This window comes from Pygoscelis adeliae, unplaced genomic scaffold (genome assembly GCF_000699105.1).
Source record: "Pygoscelis adeliae isolate BGI_AS28 unplaced genomic scaffold, ASM69910v1 Scaffold66, whole genome shotgun sequence".
Taxonomy (NCBI): Eukaryota; Metazoa; Chordata; class Aves; order Sphenisciformes; family Spheniscidae; genus Pygoscelis; species Pygoscelis adeliae.
Window position 1 is genome coordinate 5222319 of NW_008825167.1, and position 20725 is coordinate 5243043.

Here is a 20725-nt window from a genome sequence, read left to right on the forward strand (position 1 = left end):
AAGCGACTCTTGATATAACTTCTTTATCTTGCACATGCTAAAACAGCAGCCCGGGAGAAAGCCGTTATAACGCAAGTGAGCAGCTACTTCACTACACTACTCGTGTATGATACTGTCTTTTCTATGCCCACGCTTGAGTTCTACTTATAGCAGTGACATTGCTTGTGCAGCTTGGGAACATTAATCCACTTTGTGGTAGCATAACCAAAGTGAACAAAAACTGAAAAAATTTTGCTTAAACTTAGTGAGGCCACAGTATGGCTAATTCACTTACCTGTCCGCATACTGACTGTTACAGTGAACTCAAAGAGCAACAAAACAAAATGAATGCCTAATAGTTCTCAGCTAGCAACCACAAGTTTGTTACACTGGTTTACATACTTAAATAAGATAATTAGTGTCACATCTCACCCTCGTATCTATTCACAGATCCACTAAGCCGCAATGTCACGGTGACCTGAAGCATAAAGTCAATCATAAAGCAGAAACAATTTAGGCTCAATTTACTTTAAGGATCAAAGTTATCCAAGTGTTTTGCTGATTCAAGACCTTAAACTCCAAGAAAGAAAATAAATCAAGCATTCAGGTGATTGGAGAAGGTGATGATGAACAGAGTTTACAAAAATTAAACTGTTGTGGAATATTGTGGAGGTCCAAGATAAAGGGTCAAACCCCAGATTATTAACAGAAAATAGATCTATCAGTAGTTGTCAGAGTTTGAACCACTGATGCACACTGGCAGAAGCCAGGCCATCATGCTGGAGGAAGTATCACATTGCACATTCATTGTTCCTGCGTGCCTCAAAGCAGCTGTTCTGTCAGGCAGGGTGCCAGGCTACACAGTTTGGCCTGACCTGGTGTGGCACTTAGGATCTACCTCAGTCCCAAGAAAATCCACTAGTACAAAATCCAGGAGACTTCAAAGCATTTCTAAGAAGGCAGAAGCACCCTGTGCTAGGGAATCACAGCTTCAGACCCTGAGTTCCTTCACTGTTTAGAGACCCTTAAAACTTTTAATTGTATTGTCGTATCTAGTCTAAAGTTAGTGCATGAGACACCATAGCACTGAATAATTGAAGCTACTCCTTACTTGGATAAAGCCAGCTATTTTGTATTAACTACTTAAACAGACCAAAGACCACTTCAGAGAACATTAGAGAAGTTTAAAAAAAACCCTAAAGCATGATACCAAGATATTTTTCTTTTTTGGCAACTCCATGCCACAGCACTGGGGGAAGGAGTAGCACAATAAAGTTAAACACCAGAAAGCCTTCAAACTACAGTGTGGTGTTTGATCTGAAACAGAATTAAATCTTACTGTCACAATAAAACTTGCTTACACACTGAAAAACATGTGCAACCTCTTGGCTGTTCTTTACTTGTCACACCTCAGGATCGACTGATGTAATTCATGAAGCAGAACATTTGAAAAAGCTCAGCAATTTTCTGGGGTGGAATAACTCTTATCTTCAGTAAAGAAACACTTCTAACCTCCTACTGCGGTTACCAGTTTAAATGTCACCTTTACTTTGTGGCAGCCTCTGAGATAGAGCTTATTAGCTGCAGAAGAGCGCAAGTCCAGAGAGGCTCTTTGCCATGCAGAGTCATCTTGAAATACCAGGGTGATCAGATTCCTCCTCCAATGAAGGAAGACCGACACTCCTCACTGGAGCCGGCTTCTTATTTGGGTGATCGTGAACAAACACTAATTAGGCATAGATACTGTGTTCTGCTGTTCTACAACTCATACAGCTATTCTTACATACATAACTGAACAGAGAAGGTAATTTTGAGTCCTTAGGGGCTGAAAACAGCTATCATATTTTGTTATCTTTTCCTACAGTCTTTTCCACTTGTTTTTACAGCTGCCTTCATGTTCTAGAAGGTCTGAAGTTTCACAAGTTTGTATTTTCAGCTTCAAGTCCAGAAAAAGATCCTTCCAGAATTTAGCACTATGTGAGCGCTAAACAGTCTGCCTGATCATTTCAATCTATTTCTACATACGTGAATTACTCATTTTACTGAATATTAATGTAGTGTTTTCCATGAGAATTGAAGATACGGCATATTCTTTTCCAAGAGGGCATAAAGTCTAAAACAGAGGGGGAGTACAGTGAAGTGTGAAGTTCTCTGGAAGAAGAAAATAAAATCAAAGTATACAGAAAGAAACAGTTTATGGTGTTAAAAGCTGTCCAATTTCTTTCCTCCTTTTAGAGGCACAAATTAGAATATTAAAGAGGCAACAATGGAAGGAGCAAGCCATGAACAAGTACAGAAACTAAGGATAGGTTATAATGATAGTTTAATAATCTGAACTTACTCACCTATGAACTCTAAGCTTAAAAAGCAATGACAATGGGAACTTTGCTTTCAGAATTAGACTTCTGATTTTCTAGCACTTATATTTAGCAAATTAGTAGGGACTGAAGCAGCAACCACCAAGTACATTTTCCAGAACTCAGCTAGCAAAAAACAGTTCACTAATGAAAAAACCAACCAAAAACATCTTTCATCCCCTTCTCCCTCTAAAGCTTCACCCAGCCACAGGTATTCAAGATCTTCAGTCAGATACAACAGCACTTGCTTCAGGTTAAAGTAAATAAGTTATTTAGTTCTGATAAATATTGATTTGACAGAATTCCTAGCTGAGAAATCTTGAGCAACTTTGGCAGGTGTTTCAACGCCGACCGCTCAGGACTCCAGAGCAGTGGCAGAAATGGCTGCAGACCCAAAACTCCCCTCTTCACGCAGTTGTGGCTCCAATATACCACCGCAATATCAAGTAAGAACTCTCCCTTCCCAGCACCTTCAGATCCATCATGACATGGGTCAACTATGACTTAAGTTCTCCACAAGCAATACTAATTATCTAGTTACTGACCCGGCTTTGAGCAACTATTTGGTAAGTTTAGCTTTTCAGGAAGATTTGAGGGCATCAAAATATTTGCAGTAAAGCTTAGAACAAAAATCCTTAAAAGCACTTGTTTTTAACATAGGTCTTTCATAAACTGACTTAGAAGTGAATTTGAAATCACAGAAAGAGTATTTTTGGAAACAATAAGGAGCTATCAAGATACATGAAAGAGAGGTCTTACTGAACTTCCCCTTCTTGTAGTCCTGATCTTCACTGAGCTATATGCAGATATAGGACACATCCACATCTCCTTGTATGACACTTCAAAACAAGTCTTCTGTAGTATTAGCTTATAATATTTTGCACAGCAGTAATATTAAGTTTAGAGAGAAACATTTAAGACCACAATGTAAGTTTCAAAGCATATACATCTGCCAGGATTTGGGGCATGGGGAAAAGGTAAGCTATAAAGAAATATAAGACTTCTAACAATGTAATGGGTAAGCAAGCTGTCATTCTGAAAAACCCCAACATTTCTTGAAAAAAGTTAATTCAATTTTTACTTCAAATGTTTTCAGTACTTGCCTAGTTTTTAAACAGATGTTTTCATTAAAATTTAGCATGTTTGGAAACTGATGTATTTCAGTTTCAAAACTATACTTTGTGTCTTTGATTAAATACACAGTAGTATCTATATAGAAGATTCTACTGAAACAGCTGGAAAAACCCCATGAGGCCTTGACACTGTAGAGTAAACTTTGTTGCATAAACTACTCAGCTTATCACGAAAACATCATTTCAAAATAGGTCTTACAGGAAAAAGTGATCAAGACTGCCTAAATATTTTATATAGTCTCATTTACTCTTTAATTCAGCAGCAAATCTAAATAGCAAAAAAACTTTCCATAGACATAGGCTGTATCAGGTTTTCTCCATACACACTATTATATGGATTATTTAGAAGGTATAACATCTGAGCAACTGAAACTATTCTGCCAGTCTGAAATACTGCATCTTGCCTCTAGAGCTTGAAGAATGCAAACAGCAAGTCTAGCCAAAAAAGGAACAGGTTTTAAATTTTACATTCAGTTTAAATGAAGAAACCTGCATTAGACCACACAGGCAGCTGAAAGGCAAATCCACTAATATTTCTGGAGTAGATTAGCAAACTAATCTCAGCAGTGATTAACACAGAGAAATAGGTAAAATCTGATTAGCTAACTAGTAAACTTGCAACTTAACCAAAACTCAGAACAGTGTGTAGTCATATCGAGAACAGAACTGGTTACCAACCTTGTCAATAAGCAAACAGACCATTCTGTATGGCTCGCCAACCAATTACCTACCCCACAGCTTCATCAAAAAAAGCTGTATTTTTAAAGAAAATCCTTTAAGCTGTAAGTAAGTGTCTCACAAAAGGTGTAAGAGAAGGACAGATGCCATCATACAGACTTTTAGCTAAGCAAAGTGGACATAAACTAGTTAACTCAGTGAATAACCTACAGTAGACAGTTCAGTTCTAGTATCTTACAAGTATTTTCCCCCCCATGCATTTCTGTGTAAAGCCTACTAATACCAAGGTACCACAGATTGGACATTTTAGCCAGCATCCCATTCTATTCAGCTTTTCTTTTTGCACAGTGCATCAAATGCAGGGACACTGGTGCAGAACTATTTTCTTCCCTTACATTTTTATTGCTACTTCCACAAACTGCCTCCTCCCCACTACTCTTAACAGATCTACTCACACAAACCTCCCGAGTCTGGTATATACTGAAGGCAGTAGGGTTATATTCTCACAGCATAAAGCATTCTCTGACCATAACGTAAGACTTAATTTTACATCTACAGAAACTAAATGAGCATCTTCAGTTTTAAACTATAGCAGTTGCCTCTGTGGACACAGAAGCTTTGAAAAGTGAGCTGTGTACATGCATTTGTATTACATGCAAAGTATAGGCATGAACTGAAGTTTACTAGTTTTTAAATCAGCACCTTTACTCTCACATGAAGAGGGAAGTAGAATTCTGAATAACTGGAGTAAAACACCTCTCCATTGAGCTGGAGCATCTGCAGTTGCTGTATTAGAACACTATTTCTATTTCTGACTACTTAGTAGCAGTTTCTTTAGTCAATTCATTTATATAGGTGTTTGCTTGCTCTTATTTAGTTTTATGGAATTATTCAAACCGTAAGGGGAGGCTTAACAAAACAGGTTTGCACTAAGATGACTTAGAAATCATTGTACACTGTTCGCTGGGAACACAGTGGCGTAACTTTTTTGCCACCCTGTCTACCCCGCCGCCCTCCCCATGGCTTCCTTGCATTTTAAAGACAAGCCATTTTTCTTTGGCCTCTGCTTCAAGCATCTTTTCATAGCTCTTTGTACTCTATATCAAGTAGATTGGACTTCAAGAACTGGGCTTTGGGAGCAAAAAGTAAATAAGTTGCTATAGGGTATAGCACTGGCAAGTATAAGAAGCCTGCTATACTGCTGAAGGGGATATGTATCAGTACAGAACAAGCAAATCTGTAAACACTACAAATGAGTTCAGTTTATCTAGAAACAGCCTTTCTGCAAGAGTTCCCTTCACACACTGAGGAAAGTAAAATCTCACCCGTGTCATTTTAAAAAAGTCTAACGATGGTCTGTTCCACCGTACATCCTCCTCCCGTCTGCGCTTTAGCCGACTTTTCTTTTCATTCAGAACGCAAGGCTGCGAGCGGCATCTCAACAAGCCCTGACGCCGGCTGAGCTCGGGTGTGGAGGTGGGAGTGCTGTTGGCTGAAGGCAAGAGATTTCCCGTCTCGGTGATGTGCTCCTGGGAGAGGGAGAGGCGGCGCCTTGGGTTAAAGTCACAAGGGCCTCCAGAATTCCAGCGGGTACTCGAGCTTGTGCTGCCCTCGCTACTGTCCACAAACCCGCTGCTGGCAGAGGAAGGTCTGGGTACTGGTGATGTGTTGAAGCTGGTGATAGTGAAGACATTATTTAGCGACAGTATGTTTTGTGGCAGACTGATACTTGTGCTTCTCTGTAAGGTTGCACTTCCATGACTGTTGCAGCGTTGCAAGGTAGCGCTACCACCACTATTACACCGTCTCTTTGACACAGGAGTCCAAACCTTTGAATTGCCAGGCTTCCACGGTGACCGACAGCGAGCCAGCTCATCTGGCTCAGAGAGGGACCTACAATGGCGTTTTGTTGGTGGTGCCAAGGGTTGACCTGAGTTTTCGTTAAGGTTTAATTCACTTTTCAATCCTGACACCATAGATTTACTGGAAGTTCCCTGCTGCCACTGCAGACTACCATTACTAGCAGTGCTGGTGCTGAATGGGCACACTGGGAAGGGGTAAGCTGAATTCCTTGTTGTGTCAGTCTGGATTGGGCAACCCCCATTTAAAGCTTTCCAAGGACTCTCTTCTGAAAACAAAAGAAAGATACAGGTGAAAGATGCAAAGGAAAAAGACAATTTGTTTTAAATTGTCTTTAAAAAGTTTAATGTAAAACCATGAATCAAACTCAAGCTTAGAAGGATGAGCCGCAAATACCCAGCTCTTAATCAAAGTTTCACACTATAGTTATACTCATTTTAAAAAGGTAGAAAATTCCAAAAACATGAAGACCAAAGTATTTTAGGAGCCAATCCAGGCATTCCAGTGTATATGTACCTTGTTAATGCTTCTTCCTGTATACTGAAAGATTACAGAACTGTGTTTCTTAGCAAGCAATAGGGACAGCATCCTTACCTGCTTCCTAGCGCATAGCATATACCACAATTAAAACCTGCAACAGTGAACAGCCTAAGGTACAACCAAAATGGATTAACAAGTAATGTGAGAACCCACCAGGGAATTTTTTTTTTTTTTTTAAATAAAAGAGCAGGATAATCTCTTCATAGACTGCTGTCCTTCATTTGGCTATTATGCTTTTCTATTAAGAATACCTTACTAAAGAAAAGTTTCAAACAGATGGGTGTTCACATTCCGTGGTGTGAAAAGCTTTACTTTAAATTAGAAACAGTATAAAGTTAAATCAGACTGCAGATTGTTTCCTTTTTTTTTTGCTCATATTCAAAGTGTAAGGAAAAAAATCTTAATTCAATGCATAAAATAAAGTGAGTATCCCTTAAGAACCTCCTGCAAGTTTTACTGTGAATACAGACATAACCCATAGTGCACAACTTCTCATCTGAAGTGGCGATGCTGGGTTAAAAGCAGTCTGCCAGCGAAGCCTCTCATTCTTTTGTAAAGCGTTTCTTTGAGAACATTCTGCACATTTTACAGCTGTTCTTCCACATTATACAATGAAGTGTAAGAACAGCAGACTTTGGATTTGCAAATTGAAAAGCAGCAAAACTGTTGGCCAGTTAACAGTGCTTCATGCTTGGTTAGAAAATTTGCTAATTTAAACCAATTAGCCAAGTAAGTTTCACTTATCCCAGCTTTAAAGAAAGAATATTTAAAATACCAAGTCTTTCCCCTACGCCTATTTTAAGAACCTAGATATAGCCTAAACATTAAATACTTGTAAATACTCTGAACTAAGTTTTAGAGTAATCACAGATAAGATTTGCAGAGTAGCTTTAAAAGTTGCAAACCCAAATAGTTGTACATGTTCCATGCCCAAAGTATGTCATGGATTATCCTGTTTATTTGGATCTTATTTAAAGAACACCCTATTGTCTCAAAATCATTTAACTGTGCAGACAGCTGGCCTATTCAAACAACATGTTTTATTAGAATTCCTCTGTCCTTCCTCCTCCATTCTTTCAGATGGGTACAACCACATACTGTGCTTTGCCTTAAGCATGTAAGCTCTTCAAGGCAGGGACCATCCATAATTCAATGCAAGTAAAACAGCCATCACAATGGAATCCAGATAGTGTTTGAAACTCCTAGCATCTACTGTAGGACAATTTGCTAGCTTGGATTGGCTTGATTTTTAAAAATCCTTAGAAAAGTTTTCTTCCAGGCTGGGAGGTTGGTTTAAAGTCTACTGTAAAAAAAAGTCAAGAGTTGCACGTGTTTTAATTGTTTACACGGTAATGGTATTTAAGATAAAATACCATTCCCCTTTGAAACCTTACACAAACTAAGTTTCACATTTTATGGGGAATCCCACTGAGCAAATAAAAATCTTCCATGCTTAAAGACATGACAGAACATGCAAAATTTCAGGTTCATCCCTTAATAAAGCAGTACAAAGTTTACATATCAATATCTGGCATTTTTTATTTTTGCAAGATGCAACTTACTCTTATTCTAATAGGACCAAGGGGGGAAAAGCAAATAACGCTTGTATGAAGGCACCGGACTTCAACTTATGGTTTGCATCATGCTGGATATTCTGTGTAGCAAAGCATGTAAGAAGGTGTGTAAAGATGTGAGAGCTTTCTGCTAGCTGAGGAACCTGAAGAGATGTTTAGCATCAAAAACAGCATTGCTGTGCTTCTGCACACCATAGCAGATATTGAACAAAAAAAAAAGTGTTACAAGGGCTTTTACTATGCAAAGCAGATCACAAGTACAAAACTAACAACCAGCTATTCCCAGTATTGTTCAGAGACCAGCTTAAACCAGCAGGCTCTACAACAGCATGCTCCATCCCCCTCACCTTATTTACAAAAGAAAGGCTGCTTGCTATACCAATTACCTCAGTAAAACACAGCTAAGGTTTCTGAAGAACTTACCGTTGATTTCGAAAGGGAACAAGCTGCCACTTTTGTTCAGCTTCTCAGATGAGTACTGAAATGAATCAGAAAAAAGTTTTAACTGTGTGAAAGAGCATACACCTCAAGGAAACGGCACGCAGCTTTCCGTTTCCCTATATGTGCATTTAACATCATCTTTAAAAGGACGGGGTTTTGCTGGGTATCTTGAAGAAATTCCTGAACAGCTGATCTTTCTAAATAAAACCTCTGGCATCTAGCTATTTGCAATGTTTTCTGATACATTGCTAAGTATCAAACTGTTTCAAGAGTTGCAACATTACCCCATGTGAATAAACTGCAAAATTACGAGTGATAATTCACCCTTAATGAAAAAGCTTTGATCCAATTCTCATTTCAGTGGAGAGGAAATTAGTCTGACAACTGGGTTTCCATTTTCAATCTTAAGGGTAAAAAGCAAAACACTTCACCTTAAACTAAGAGACAGGAATAGCTTCTTAAGGGTCCCCAGAATGAATATTGCTCAAATCAGGCTTTACTACTATTTTACATTTTCTTAAGAATCAACGTAGCAAAATGTTTTCTTATTTCTTAAAGTACAAAAGCCATTAAAAGAGTCCTTCCTATCCAAGAATCATCTTTTGCAGACTGATAGTTTTGGAAGTCACAGTTTATCGGTGATGGTTCACTACCCAGAAACAATGTAAAAGCCACGCTTAAAACAAAGTTTGTGTGTAAAGGACTTCAGAATTTATTATTAAGCCTCATCAGTAGCATCTGTACAGTAAGACCAGTTTGTATGCAGAATGTTTTCCATTTTCTTAATGGAAATTCTAATTTTACCTAGAAAAATATTACTACAAAGGCATTCTTAAAGAGTCTAGATTTCTCAGACAAAGAATAGACCTTGCTATCCAGCCTCCTATAAAGGAGTTATAAATAAATGGCTTAAGGCTCCATCAGAGCCCAAGGGCCATTATTTATTCCTCCATCACCACCTCAGGATGGAGGGGAAGATTGCTTTATAAAGAGAGCAACACACTTTATGTGAACATTGTTTTTTGTGTATAGCCAAAGAAGATAGCATTGTACATACACTTCCTTTCCAGATACAAAGTCAATTTTTATACAAACATCCTTGGGCTACAAAGCTTTTCTTTCTTACTGTGTAGCAACACACAGTACTAGTAGTAACAACTTTATAACCTTGAGCCCCACGTGTAAGATAGAAATGCTAAGCTATGGTAATATTCCCTTGGTGTTATTGTTTTAGAGGTAGGAAATAATGGAACAGATGAAAGGATAGGACAGCAATCAGATTTTTAATCTTTTTTATCAACACCTGCATATGAGACAAGCTATTTGATTTTCCCTTTACATTTGCATCTGTAGTTGCATTTATAACTTCCTTTTAAAGAAGGCTACTTTAAGTAAACAGCAGAACTCCAAGTTTGAATCTCCACCAGCTTTGCAGTTAATTAGCCCTATTCAAACCATCTGAAGTCTGCAACTTGACAGCAGGAGCAGCAGTTACTTTTACTAGTTTGCTTTTCATAACTGTAGTTGCCAGTTATATAGTATACATACTTAAAAAACTAGTATCAATCATTTACTCTAAAGAGCTACTAAGGTATCATATAGAACACGAGCACATTAAGATAATAATAGTTACATTTCAGCTGTCCCTGAAGGAGAAACAAACAAGTTAAAAAGACTTAAAGATAAGGTTTTTCAAATTCCTCCCTCTCCAGTTCTCTGCAAATGAAAGGCAATACCAACCTATTGAACTATCAGATAATAGCCAAGGTAAATGTGTTTTTGGAACAGAATTCCATGTCAAAAAGTCTTAAAGCTAATGTATCTTGAACCACATGGAAAAGGGCAATAAGAATGACTTAATCATAACATAATAATGAGGGATGTTTAAAAGACTATTCACACAGGCGAAGATCTTGGATGCTTAGAAGGAACAGAACCTCAAGGACAATCCCACGTGGCAATTAGATTGATATTTAGTTTTTACAAGTAGTTTTCAGCCAAATGCATCTTTAACAAGGTCCTCTTCAAGAAGGCTTGAGTTATTTAATGACCTGCACTTTAACCACCTTAAAAAGCCTTGTCCATCAGGTAGAGACTAAACTACGGCATCTTTGACAGCTGCAAAGCACTGAAAGCATTTTTCAAGGGGGTGCATGGAAAAAGTGGGATCACATACACACAGGCTATCTGTACTACAGAGAATGACTGCAATGTTCGCTAAGGCAGACAGCAACCCTGTCCTTATAGCTATTTCTGATCAGTTTCTAATGAAGTCAGTGCTCAGTTCTATGAGAAAGACATATTACAACTACAACTTGTTCTCTTAAGTGATTGTTTATACAGAATCCTGTTAAGTTACAAGAGAGTGCTAATTCTTTGGAGATTGAGACCAAAACCCCTCATTAAGAATGTCACACATGACATCATATGCAGAAAAGGGACTGTAAGCTGCACCATTTCCAGTAAAAGCTCAAGGCACTGAAATAAGGGGTGACTAAGGGGAGAACAAGTAAAGCATCTCCTTTATGATATATACTCTCCTTTATGATATATACTTGGCTTTCTATAACAGAAACTAAAAATACTTGAAAACACTATTGGTAGTGTATTTTAATGATGTTTGAAAGTCCAAACTTGAGTAGACTCTATCAGGCTGTAAATTATAGGAGGGAGGATGTTTTTATCTATACAGCACATGGCAGAAGTCCCACTAGATACCACTGTATCAGGGCACTGAACCAGTTTATCAGCTCTCCAGGGCTGGCTACGCTCTACCCTCCCTCATTCATTCCCTTTGTGCCATGATCTACCTGAAGCTTCCTGAATGAAGAGCTCTTTTTATTAACAGTTATACTCGAGAAGAGACTGCAATTGCTAAGAACCTTGACAGGGAAGTCTGCTATCCTCTGTGTGAAGGAAATTTCCTTAGAAGAAGGCCAAGTTATTCAACAAGGTCATTTTCCTTAAGAGGAAAGTCAAGAGGCCATGCACGTCCATCTTCCAACTACTGCTTTTTGCACAGTTGTTAAAAAAACCACCAAGATCTGATGCCTCTTGAGAACTTTCCAGAAAAAAAAAACCAGCACATTTTCAGATCATTAGACACACAAAACAATGAAACTACACGTTTCACCTAAGGTTGGAATTGTTTGCTTCATGCAAGAAAGTGGGTCTATTTTGAAGTGCTTGTTCAAAAGTAGAACCTCCTTTGTGCACTTGGAGAGACTACACTCAACAGGAATTGCATGCTATGACATTTAGGACAGCAATGCAAGTTTAAATTGGTTTACTGAGTCTTAGCAGCTGTTCTTTCGTTAAAATATTCACTTAAAGACACTTAGTCTTGAACTGAGTAAATGGAAGAGACACACAAGTGAGACTGACAATGAATTATAATTTACATCACCAATTTAAAAAGTGTTCTTTGCTAGCAAAAACCCAACTGTAACAAAAATAAATCTGACTATTCTTCTACATACACTCCAATCTACTACATTGAGAACTTCACAGCCTGTGCTATCCTCCTCATTATTCTCAGAATGACTTCTTGATCTTCATAATTTTAAAATTAATTTCTTTATTTTCAAGGCATTTTCTCCAGTTTCCAAGTATATTTTAATTCGTCCAACTTATCAGCATTCTTCCCAAACCACAGGAAAGCCAGCATTTACTATTCAAGTGCTAATTTAACCACCACCATACAGATGTGACTTTCATTGTTTGAATAGGCCATGCCAACCTCCATTTCTACCAAATATCTATCTAGCCTCATATTTGGAGGAAGCAGTGAGGAGAAGCATTTGGCCTCTTCTCAGAATGTGAAGAAGTGATTAAGTCAAGTCACATCTTAGGATTGGGCTGAATTCCTTGGATGGAAAGCCACCAGCCGAAAGACTTGAGGGCTGAGTCTAAGTCTTTCAACACAGGTCAGCTTCATAAAAACTAAAAATAATGAAAACCCACATGCTCAGAAGGGGTTTAGAGTATAGCTTCTTCCTTCCACAAATGATTAGCTGAAGATGCCCACATTTCCTTCTCAATACCACACCTTGAAGTCTTGCATCTCACACACTGTTACTTCACAAGCCAATAATAGCTCCTACACGAACACCAAAAAAGTACAAGCTTAGCCAGAACATACAGAAAAACCCTCAAGACTCTTAAGATTCAAGAGATCTACCTTCAAGGAAATAGAGACCAACTATTTGATTTAATGATGCTGTCAACTCATGAAAGCCATAATATGGTCACAGATGATCTCGCTGTTGTGAGGTAGCGTCAACCAACCAGGGATACTATTCTACGTTGTGAGCTACAGTGCCCACTTGAAATAAAAGCTTGGGACAACCTTCCTGCTTCTACAGCAGGAAACCAAATCATTTGGGTTTTCCCCCTGAAGGCAGGTGCAGCACAAGACTGTACAACATAACTGAGCTTGCACTGGCCAAATGATTTACACCAGCTTGGAAAATTAGCATGTCATTTAACAGAGCAGTAAAAGAAGCTACAGCTGGTATTTTACAATGTACTCGGGCAACAGGTAAAGAAAGGTACTTGGTCATCACACAGCTTACACAAATGAAAAAGCGTACTATGTCCTATACAGGTTGTCTTTATGCCCAGCTTGGCTAGCTGGAAAGTAAATAGCTTTGAAAGAGCCGTTCTTTCTTTTATAACCCTCATTTATGAGCTGTATTACAAAACCGTTTTTCCCCAGCTACTTTATCTATTTGTGCCAAGACAAGCACTTGTGCAGATGCACTGTGAAAGGTATCATGACACTGATAAGGGTTTACATTAACCCGGGCAAGAAAGGTTAGTCTTAATCCTCGATCAGCTCACAAGGTGATTCACCACATGGTCCCACAGAACTTTGTGCCAGCACACGTAATGAGATGCAGGCAAGACCACTTCAGAACTGCTCTAAATTGCTATTGCTATTAGAAGAAAACAGCATTAACCTGAACTTCTTGCCAGAAAGTCTAAATGTGCCAGAGCTGAACCAAGACCCCCACTAGCAGTCTTTTTCCCCTTATTAAAATTTAGCAGTTGTCTTTACTAGTGGAAAAAGTGTACTTTTTATTATCTTAGGTTCATGTTTTAGTCAAGAAGCCATTGTTTGCTCCCACGAATCCTTTTTAGCAGGGAGCAACCTAGTTGCACACTTCTATTCACACTTGCTTCTCCATTACCATACCTCACTTCATGATTTCCACACTTTTTCAAGCTGCCATTGTGTACAAACAGAAACTGTTCCTGCCCTCAGAACCCATTTTCTGCAAGAACTAAAGCATTTACAAAACCAATTACTTGATAGATTAAAGGAGGAGAGGAGCAGAAGGGCGAGGACAAAACCACTGATGAGACATCATTTGCCATTTCCACTCCACTCATTCTTTTTCATGCTTTATTCTAAGTACAGATAATGACAGGAATAACAAACAACGAACCTACAACACATTACAGCATGCCAGCACACTCTTGTACAGACTCCGCAGAGCGTAAAAGCAGTAATGCGTCCTTCTCTGATCTTACAAGTCTCTGGTCCAAAACCTACAGTGACTATCAGTAAAAGGACAGCTCAGTTTCCAAATTTATACAAACTTTAGTGCCTCAAAAACTAGAAATCACAAGATGCCACTACAAGTTTAGAGGCAAGCACTGCTACTGGTTACAAGTCATCATTGGCTCACATCTAGGCCCAGAGTTTAGTTACAAGTGATGAGTTCAGCAGTTCAAGAATACAGCAGATTCTCCTACAAACTGCATATCTCAAGTGCTTCATCAGGCTAGCCAAAATAAATGCAAGCTGAGTAAGCACTTCTAAGAGTTAACATCATTCCAAAACCCTATATCTGCCTTTTAGGAATAGCATATATTTAAGGTAAAGATAGTAAAAACAAGTAAGCTACCAGAAGAACTCTAAATGGACCTGTTAGTTTTAAAAATAAAACCATTTGATTAATGTCTACTAATAGACATCCTTACTGCACAAAGTATTGGACAAAGGGTCAAGCACTTCACATAAGAATTGCGGGTGCTTGTGCACAAACTCCACCACATTCAGGATATGCTTCACCTGGTTTAGGCTTGCAAAATAAATAAGGAAGCAGTTCAGCTACTTAAGTACAAGTTACAACAGAGGCAGAATCTTACTGTTAAAGTAACTGAAATGCTTCAGATTCAATGCTTGCATTATTTATCATTTAAAAAAATAACAGAACTAGGGTTGAACAATACTTTGACATTTAGTCAAGTTAATTTTTTTTTTGGTGTCTCATTGGTACCCTAAAGTTTCACCTACAGAAGGGTGCCATTGCAATTAAAGTCAGTGAAACAAGGCTAGTGCATTACATGAAGAATATGGTCTCAGGGTTCTCAGTTGGGCACCCAAAATTGACAGGAGACTATTTTGCATTACTCACTCTGGAATAGATAATATCTCATTTCACAAGTGAGATGTGAAGAGAATAGATTAGTGTCTGAATAGGATGCTTGAACCACACCATGGATCCACAGATTAAACAAGCAGAAGACATCCCAGTAAATATTACAAAATTTTTCAGAGCACCAGGCATCTGACACACTTGATAAAGCAAGGATCTACTAGCATCAACAACAGTCTGGTAGTCAGTAACGTGACTTTTCAGTTCAACTGTATTTACTTGATGACCTGTTCTCCTTCCGTCCAGTGCTGATAGTTACCTACATGATGGTCACTGATTTTTGTAAGCAAATACTGTTGTCAGACATCAAGCACTTGGTTATATGAAGTGAAGAAAAATTCACCACATACCAGTACCTGTGCTTTTTGTTAGGGGAAAAAGGAATCCTGAGAAATTTCGATACTTCTTTTCAGTCATTAGAACGCTTTATTTTGTGAAGAGAACAGGCTTTTCCCTAATTATTTAAAGTGAAGCTGTAAGGTTAAAAAGATAATTAAAATAAGAAAGCATCACTTCCAGAAGGACCATACACTGAATTTTGTAAACGGAAAAAGTGAACTCTCATCCACCTTGCAAACCAGTCCTAACTTAAATAACTGAATTCTGGCTGATCTACATTCTTGAATTTGTTATGTAGTTTTGAGTTACTTCTAATCTACTTTGCCTTTCATGCTTATTACATGTTGTTTTGATAGATCCTTACCAGATTAATGTTGTACGTTTTACACGTCAAATCATCCAAGCTCTGGTTCTGCAGCTTTTCTGTTATTAGTGTTACCATGGTAGTTGTTCCTTTTCCACTGCTCACAGGGAAGCGTTGGAGGCTCTTCGGTCTCTTGTTTCAATACTCATGAGCCATTTCTGTTTTGGTTTAAAGTCTTGAGATTTATGCTTCCATCTTATTGCCAAAGTTTATTTCCAAATGCTGTCAGTGTATCATGTCTGATTTTCTGTAAAATTGGGGCAGAAAAAGGAAAGAGTCAGAAAAATTCTCGTGTACATCATAATTAGTGTTGTAATAAGAGGACTCATGTTTGGACCATTCATTCGTGCAAGTATACCACTGACCAATGCTACTGCCTCGCATTTTAGATTACATTACAGATTATATTAATGAGAGAATATTCCTATTGAGATTTCATTGATTACAACTTCAGAAGGGAGATGAGACTCATACATAGTAAAGATCAGGATATTATTTGGCTGTTTCCTACTACTAAACTGGTTCTACCTAGGATTTTTATCCAAGGCAGAAGGAAAGACTTAAACTTTCCCTCATTTAAACTACTACTGAAGTCTTAGCCAGGTGTACTAGAACAGCATATGAAACACGCAGATACTTACCATACTGTTCTGCCTGTTTAACACTATTTGCCATTTTAAGACATTCTACCATGTTGTTTCATCACTAAACCCTTCTTAAAAGCAGAGTAGAGCACTGGGTAGCTCAAACACTATAACCACTTTCTAAAATCTCAGCTACTTCTAATCTATCCCTGTGGTTTTTCTTTTTTAAAGGTTATGTAATTGCTACCTGCCAGCAAACACCAGATCTTAAACTTGTAAGCAGGACAGGTTATCATACATGTAAAAGCATCACTGACAAAAGCTTAGGTATCTTTGTTCTGTAAGCAGTCATCTAAAACAAAAGCACTAGGTTTACCGGCTGCCTCTTTCTATCCTAAACATCCTCTACACAATTTCTTCCCCTCTCTCTTCCTTCAGCATCAGTAACCCTTAACTGCTGCAATACCATTCCTCACTGTCTTCCAAAAGTCTTTATTAGCTGGTTATTTTTACCACAGCAAATGGACCTCTGTACTTTCCTCAACCCCACCTCATTCTTCCAGTTCAAGAAGTACCAGAACAAAACCACAGGAATTCAGCTTCATTTTCCTTCTTCTGTCATTGAATCTTCCAGGCTTACCACAGTTCTCAAATTCACTTCCAGTTTGCAAATCCAAGTCTACATTAGTATTAATTAGAATTTCTTCACACTACCTTCAACAAACTCCTCTTCCCGTAACTTTGCCTTACTGTGTTAAAAACATCTTTCCTCAACTCATGCTGATGATCCATTAGTGACATGCATTAACCATTCTTGCTTATGATTTAAGTTGGACAAGTGTATTCAGTAACTGCTTATGGAATAAAAAAGGGAAGAGATCCACACACAAGTATTTCCAAATTTAAACAAAGCAACATAAGCTTTGGGGAAGGAACACTGATGCTGCTAGGACCAGAATTTTACTTCCATTTGCTAGGTTTTAAAGTCTATAGTAAAAAAAAGAATAGCAGAAAATAATAGTTTTAAACGAATGTTTCCATAAAAATATTGCCTCTTTTCCACACTGCTACTTACCAGCTGTTTAAATAACTAGTAGTAGCAAGAAAAAAAGCCACCTGAGTCCATGACCCAAGTTAAACCCATTTAAAAATAAGATATTAATAGTATTAATGGTAATGTTAGATTATCTTTTAAACCTGTTGCCTTTGAGTACATCCTCAAATATGATTTTCATATGCTAACCACACACTATTTCACCTTCACAGAAGTCTGCTACGTAGCAGCCTCCCTTTGCCTGAGGGCTGTCCCACAGTCATAATTTCTGCCCATCTTTTGACCTCATTCTAAGATCTACTTTTATTTGCTCTAAGTTATGATGCTTAGAAGTGCTCCTCAACCATAAATAACACTACCCAGATATCTGGAGATTCCACTGGTCTGTTTTTACTGAATGTGTCCTATCTTTTAGGAAAGCACCCAACAACTTGAAATATTTACCACATCACATATTTACTATTGGGGGATGGAACACCTCTCCTGTGAAGAAAGGCTGAGAGAGTTGGGGTTGTTCAGCCTGGAGAAGGGAAGGCTTCGGGGAGACCTTATTGCAGCCCATCAGTACTTCAAGGGGGCTTATAAAAAAGATGGGGGCAAACTTTTTAGCAGGGCCTGTTGCGACAGGACAAGGGGGAATGGTTTTAAACTAAAAGAGGGTAGATTTAGACTAGATATAAGGAAGAAATTTTTTATGCTGAGTGTGGTGAAACACTGGAAAAGGTTGCCCAGAGGGGTGGTGGAAACCCCATCCCTGGTAACATTCAAGGTCAGGTTGGATGGGGCTGTGAGCAACCTGATCTAGTTGAAGATGTCCCTGCCCACGGCAGGGGGGGTGGACTAGATGACCTTTAGAGGTCCCTTCCAACCCAAACTATTCTATGATCTTGTTCTGAAACTACACCAAGTCAAATATCAGAAACACTCGAGTTCATGTTATAAAGAGTTCACTCTGATAAAAGTTGCATATACCCTTTTCAATATAAGCATCTGCCAAAGCAAAGTGCGGTTCATGAAATGCTATGCAAATTTAAGGGCAAGTGTGTGAACAGAGCAGTATTTAGAGTAGCACGATCAAACATTGTAATATCCCTTTTAAACCTGGTGAAGTTTAAACTAGATCTAGAAATCCAGAATAGGAGTCAAAAGAAAGGCTGACTGGAGGTCAGAAATTGTCCATATACAGACTGAAAATATACTGAAACTGAGGAGCTTAGTAACCAGCACAAAGACTTTCAGATTCATTTTAAGGATTAAGATTTCCACAACTAAGAGGCTACTATTAAGAACCAGCTGAAAAGTTCAGCAGAATTACTTTTGTTTAGAAGGGCCATATAAGAATTCGTGTGGTTTTTTCCCCTCAAGGAAAAAAGCAAATCCAATAAAACTACCAAAGACAGGGGAAGAACAAGGTTTTGATCTGTAATCAGTTAACTACAATGTAGTTATGTTTTGCTTAGTTCTTCTAATCTTCAAGTGTTTCACTGAAATTTTAAGTCAGCATAATACAAGCTAGAATAAGGAGAGAACAGACAGAAGGACATTAATCTTTAGTTAATGAACCAATACATTCAGTTGCATGAAAGGATAAGAAGGGGAGGCAAATGAAATCACAGAAGCATGGCACTTTCAGAATCAAGCTGAATTGTACGATTATCCACATTCTTAAATCCTACCAGATACTGAAAGTGATACTTAAGACTTGCAACCATTCAGGCCCTTTCTGACAGCGTGCAACCCAATCAATTCTGAAACAGAAGCAAAATGGAAATTCCCAAAAGAGTTTCTCATTTTAGCAACTCACACTTACCAACAATACTTTTTAAAATGAGACACGCTCCATTGAGAAAGATTTTTTTTTTTTTAAGTATGTATTTAAGGTCTACATGGGACAGGGGTGAGAAAGTGATATTAGCCAGACAAGCCTTCATATATCAGCTCCCAGTTTGTACTGCTCCCTTCCATCAGCAAATTCCATTTCTCGATACCAAGCACAAACCCTAAGAGTACGAGTTTTAGTTCAGATCAGCAGCACGCTTTGGAAGTGAATTCCCTCCTCATCCTCCTTTATGTGCTTTATCTCACTTCATGGACCAGTCTTGCCCAGAAGTAATCCACTCCAAAAAAAAGTCAGAAGGTGCACTGCAGCCACCATTAGGTGTTCAGCATGCTGCACTAGATTAATGCTGGTCCAAAGCAAGCAACCAGGCTAGGCATACGCTGCGGACATCTGTACTGTTTTACACTACAAATTGTTCCCACCGGACAGTCCTTCTTGCTAACAACATAATGAATGTTTAAGTGGAAAAAGAGCATCATCACACTCCTACCAATGAAAGCCATTTAGGTTGCAGTTCAATATACCTTAGCTGCCATCACAACTGTCAACACATTTTCTTCTCCGGCTATTTGCTGCCCACAGCAGTATGCCAGCACAAGTGTTGTTGTTACTACACAGAGAACCAGATCAAGGAATTTTTCTAGTTGGATAAAAACAAAACACTTCCATTTGTTTCTGGTAAAGGTTGTTTTCCAGCTGGATCAGTTCCCCAGTCTGGTTTGCCATGAACTGGACACAAATGCTTGTGCGGGCACACTGTGGGATGCTGACACTGCTTATCGAGGTGCCTGTCCAACTACAGCAACAGGGAGGGGGGGAAAAAAGCCACACAAGAAAGCCAGTTGACATTAGCATTTCCCACACTGAGCCAGGCAGATTCTCCTATAATTAGGAATTAGATGTCCCCTTCCAAAGCAAGGTTTGAACGTGGTTTGCTTCTAGTTTCCTTTTCCAATTCACTCATTTGACTAGTCAAACTCACCAGCTCAAAGTGATCTGAAGTCAGCCCTGCAGCCTCAGCACCTTAACTCAAGGTGACCAAAGTCCTGGTTTACTCTAGTTGAGCTATTTATACTCTATCAGGAATTGTTCCCCTCATCTTTGCTAATTAATATTGGCTGTTAGGAGGCTGAAGATTCTTAAGAGTCACTCTAGCTTCGCTATGCTGTTGTCATTTTAAAACTTCATCAATACATATTTTCAAGCCTTACAAGCTTTCGGCCCTCCATACCTCCTAGAAGGAGGTTCCTTACACTACAGAAGATGACTTATGGTATTTTCACATTTTTGGGGTTTTGTTTGTTTCAAAATCCTCTGCTGTGGTATGTATTTAATGTACCCACAGAGATGGTGAGCTGTTTATTTTATGTACTTTTTCCACCATGCTCTATTTCCAGAGCCGGTTAAAGGCAGCTAACTTTCTTTTTCAGTCTCTCCTTATCATGCCCTTTATGCTTATCAGGCTGAATCCCTCTCAAACTGCTTGGCACTTCAAACTAATTGGATTTTCAGTAATAGGAACCATTTCACTATCCT

At 38.6% G+C, this 20725-nt stretch overlaps 1 protein-coding gene across 2 annotated transcripts in view; it reads right to left on the minus strand.

The window, feature by feature from the left end:
* The window catches only part of FAM53A (family with sequence similarity 53, member A), a 68279-nt gene that overhangs the window by 34279 nt on the left and 13275 nt on the right, over positions 1-20725 (minus strand). Inside the window, exons 2-4 of one of the 2 annotated variants that reach the window (XM_009328782.1) lie at positions 15712-15958; positions 8545-8599; positions 5473-6272 (exon numbers count right to left, since the gene is read on the minus strand). In XM_009328782.1, the coding sequence (XP_009327057.1) occupies positions 5473-6272; positions 8545-8599; positions 15712-15789 (933 nt within the window). In that variant the 5' untranslated portion in view covers positions 15790-15958. Of the gene's footprint in view, positions 1-5472; positions 6276-8544; positions 8600-15711; positions 15959-20725 lie in introns of both variants that reach the window. The other variant, XM_009328781.1, reaches the window with a different exon arrangement.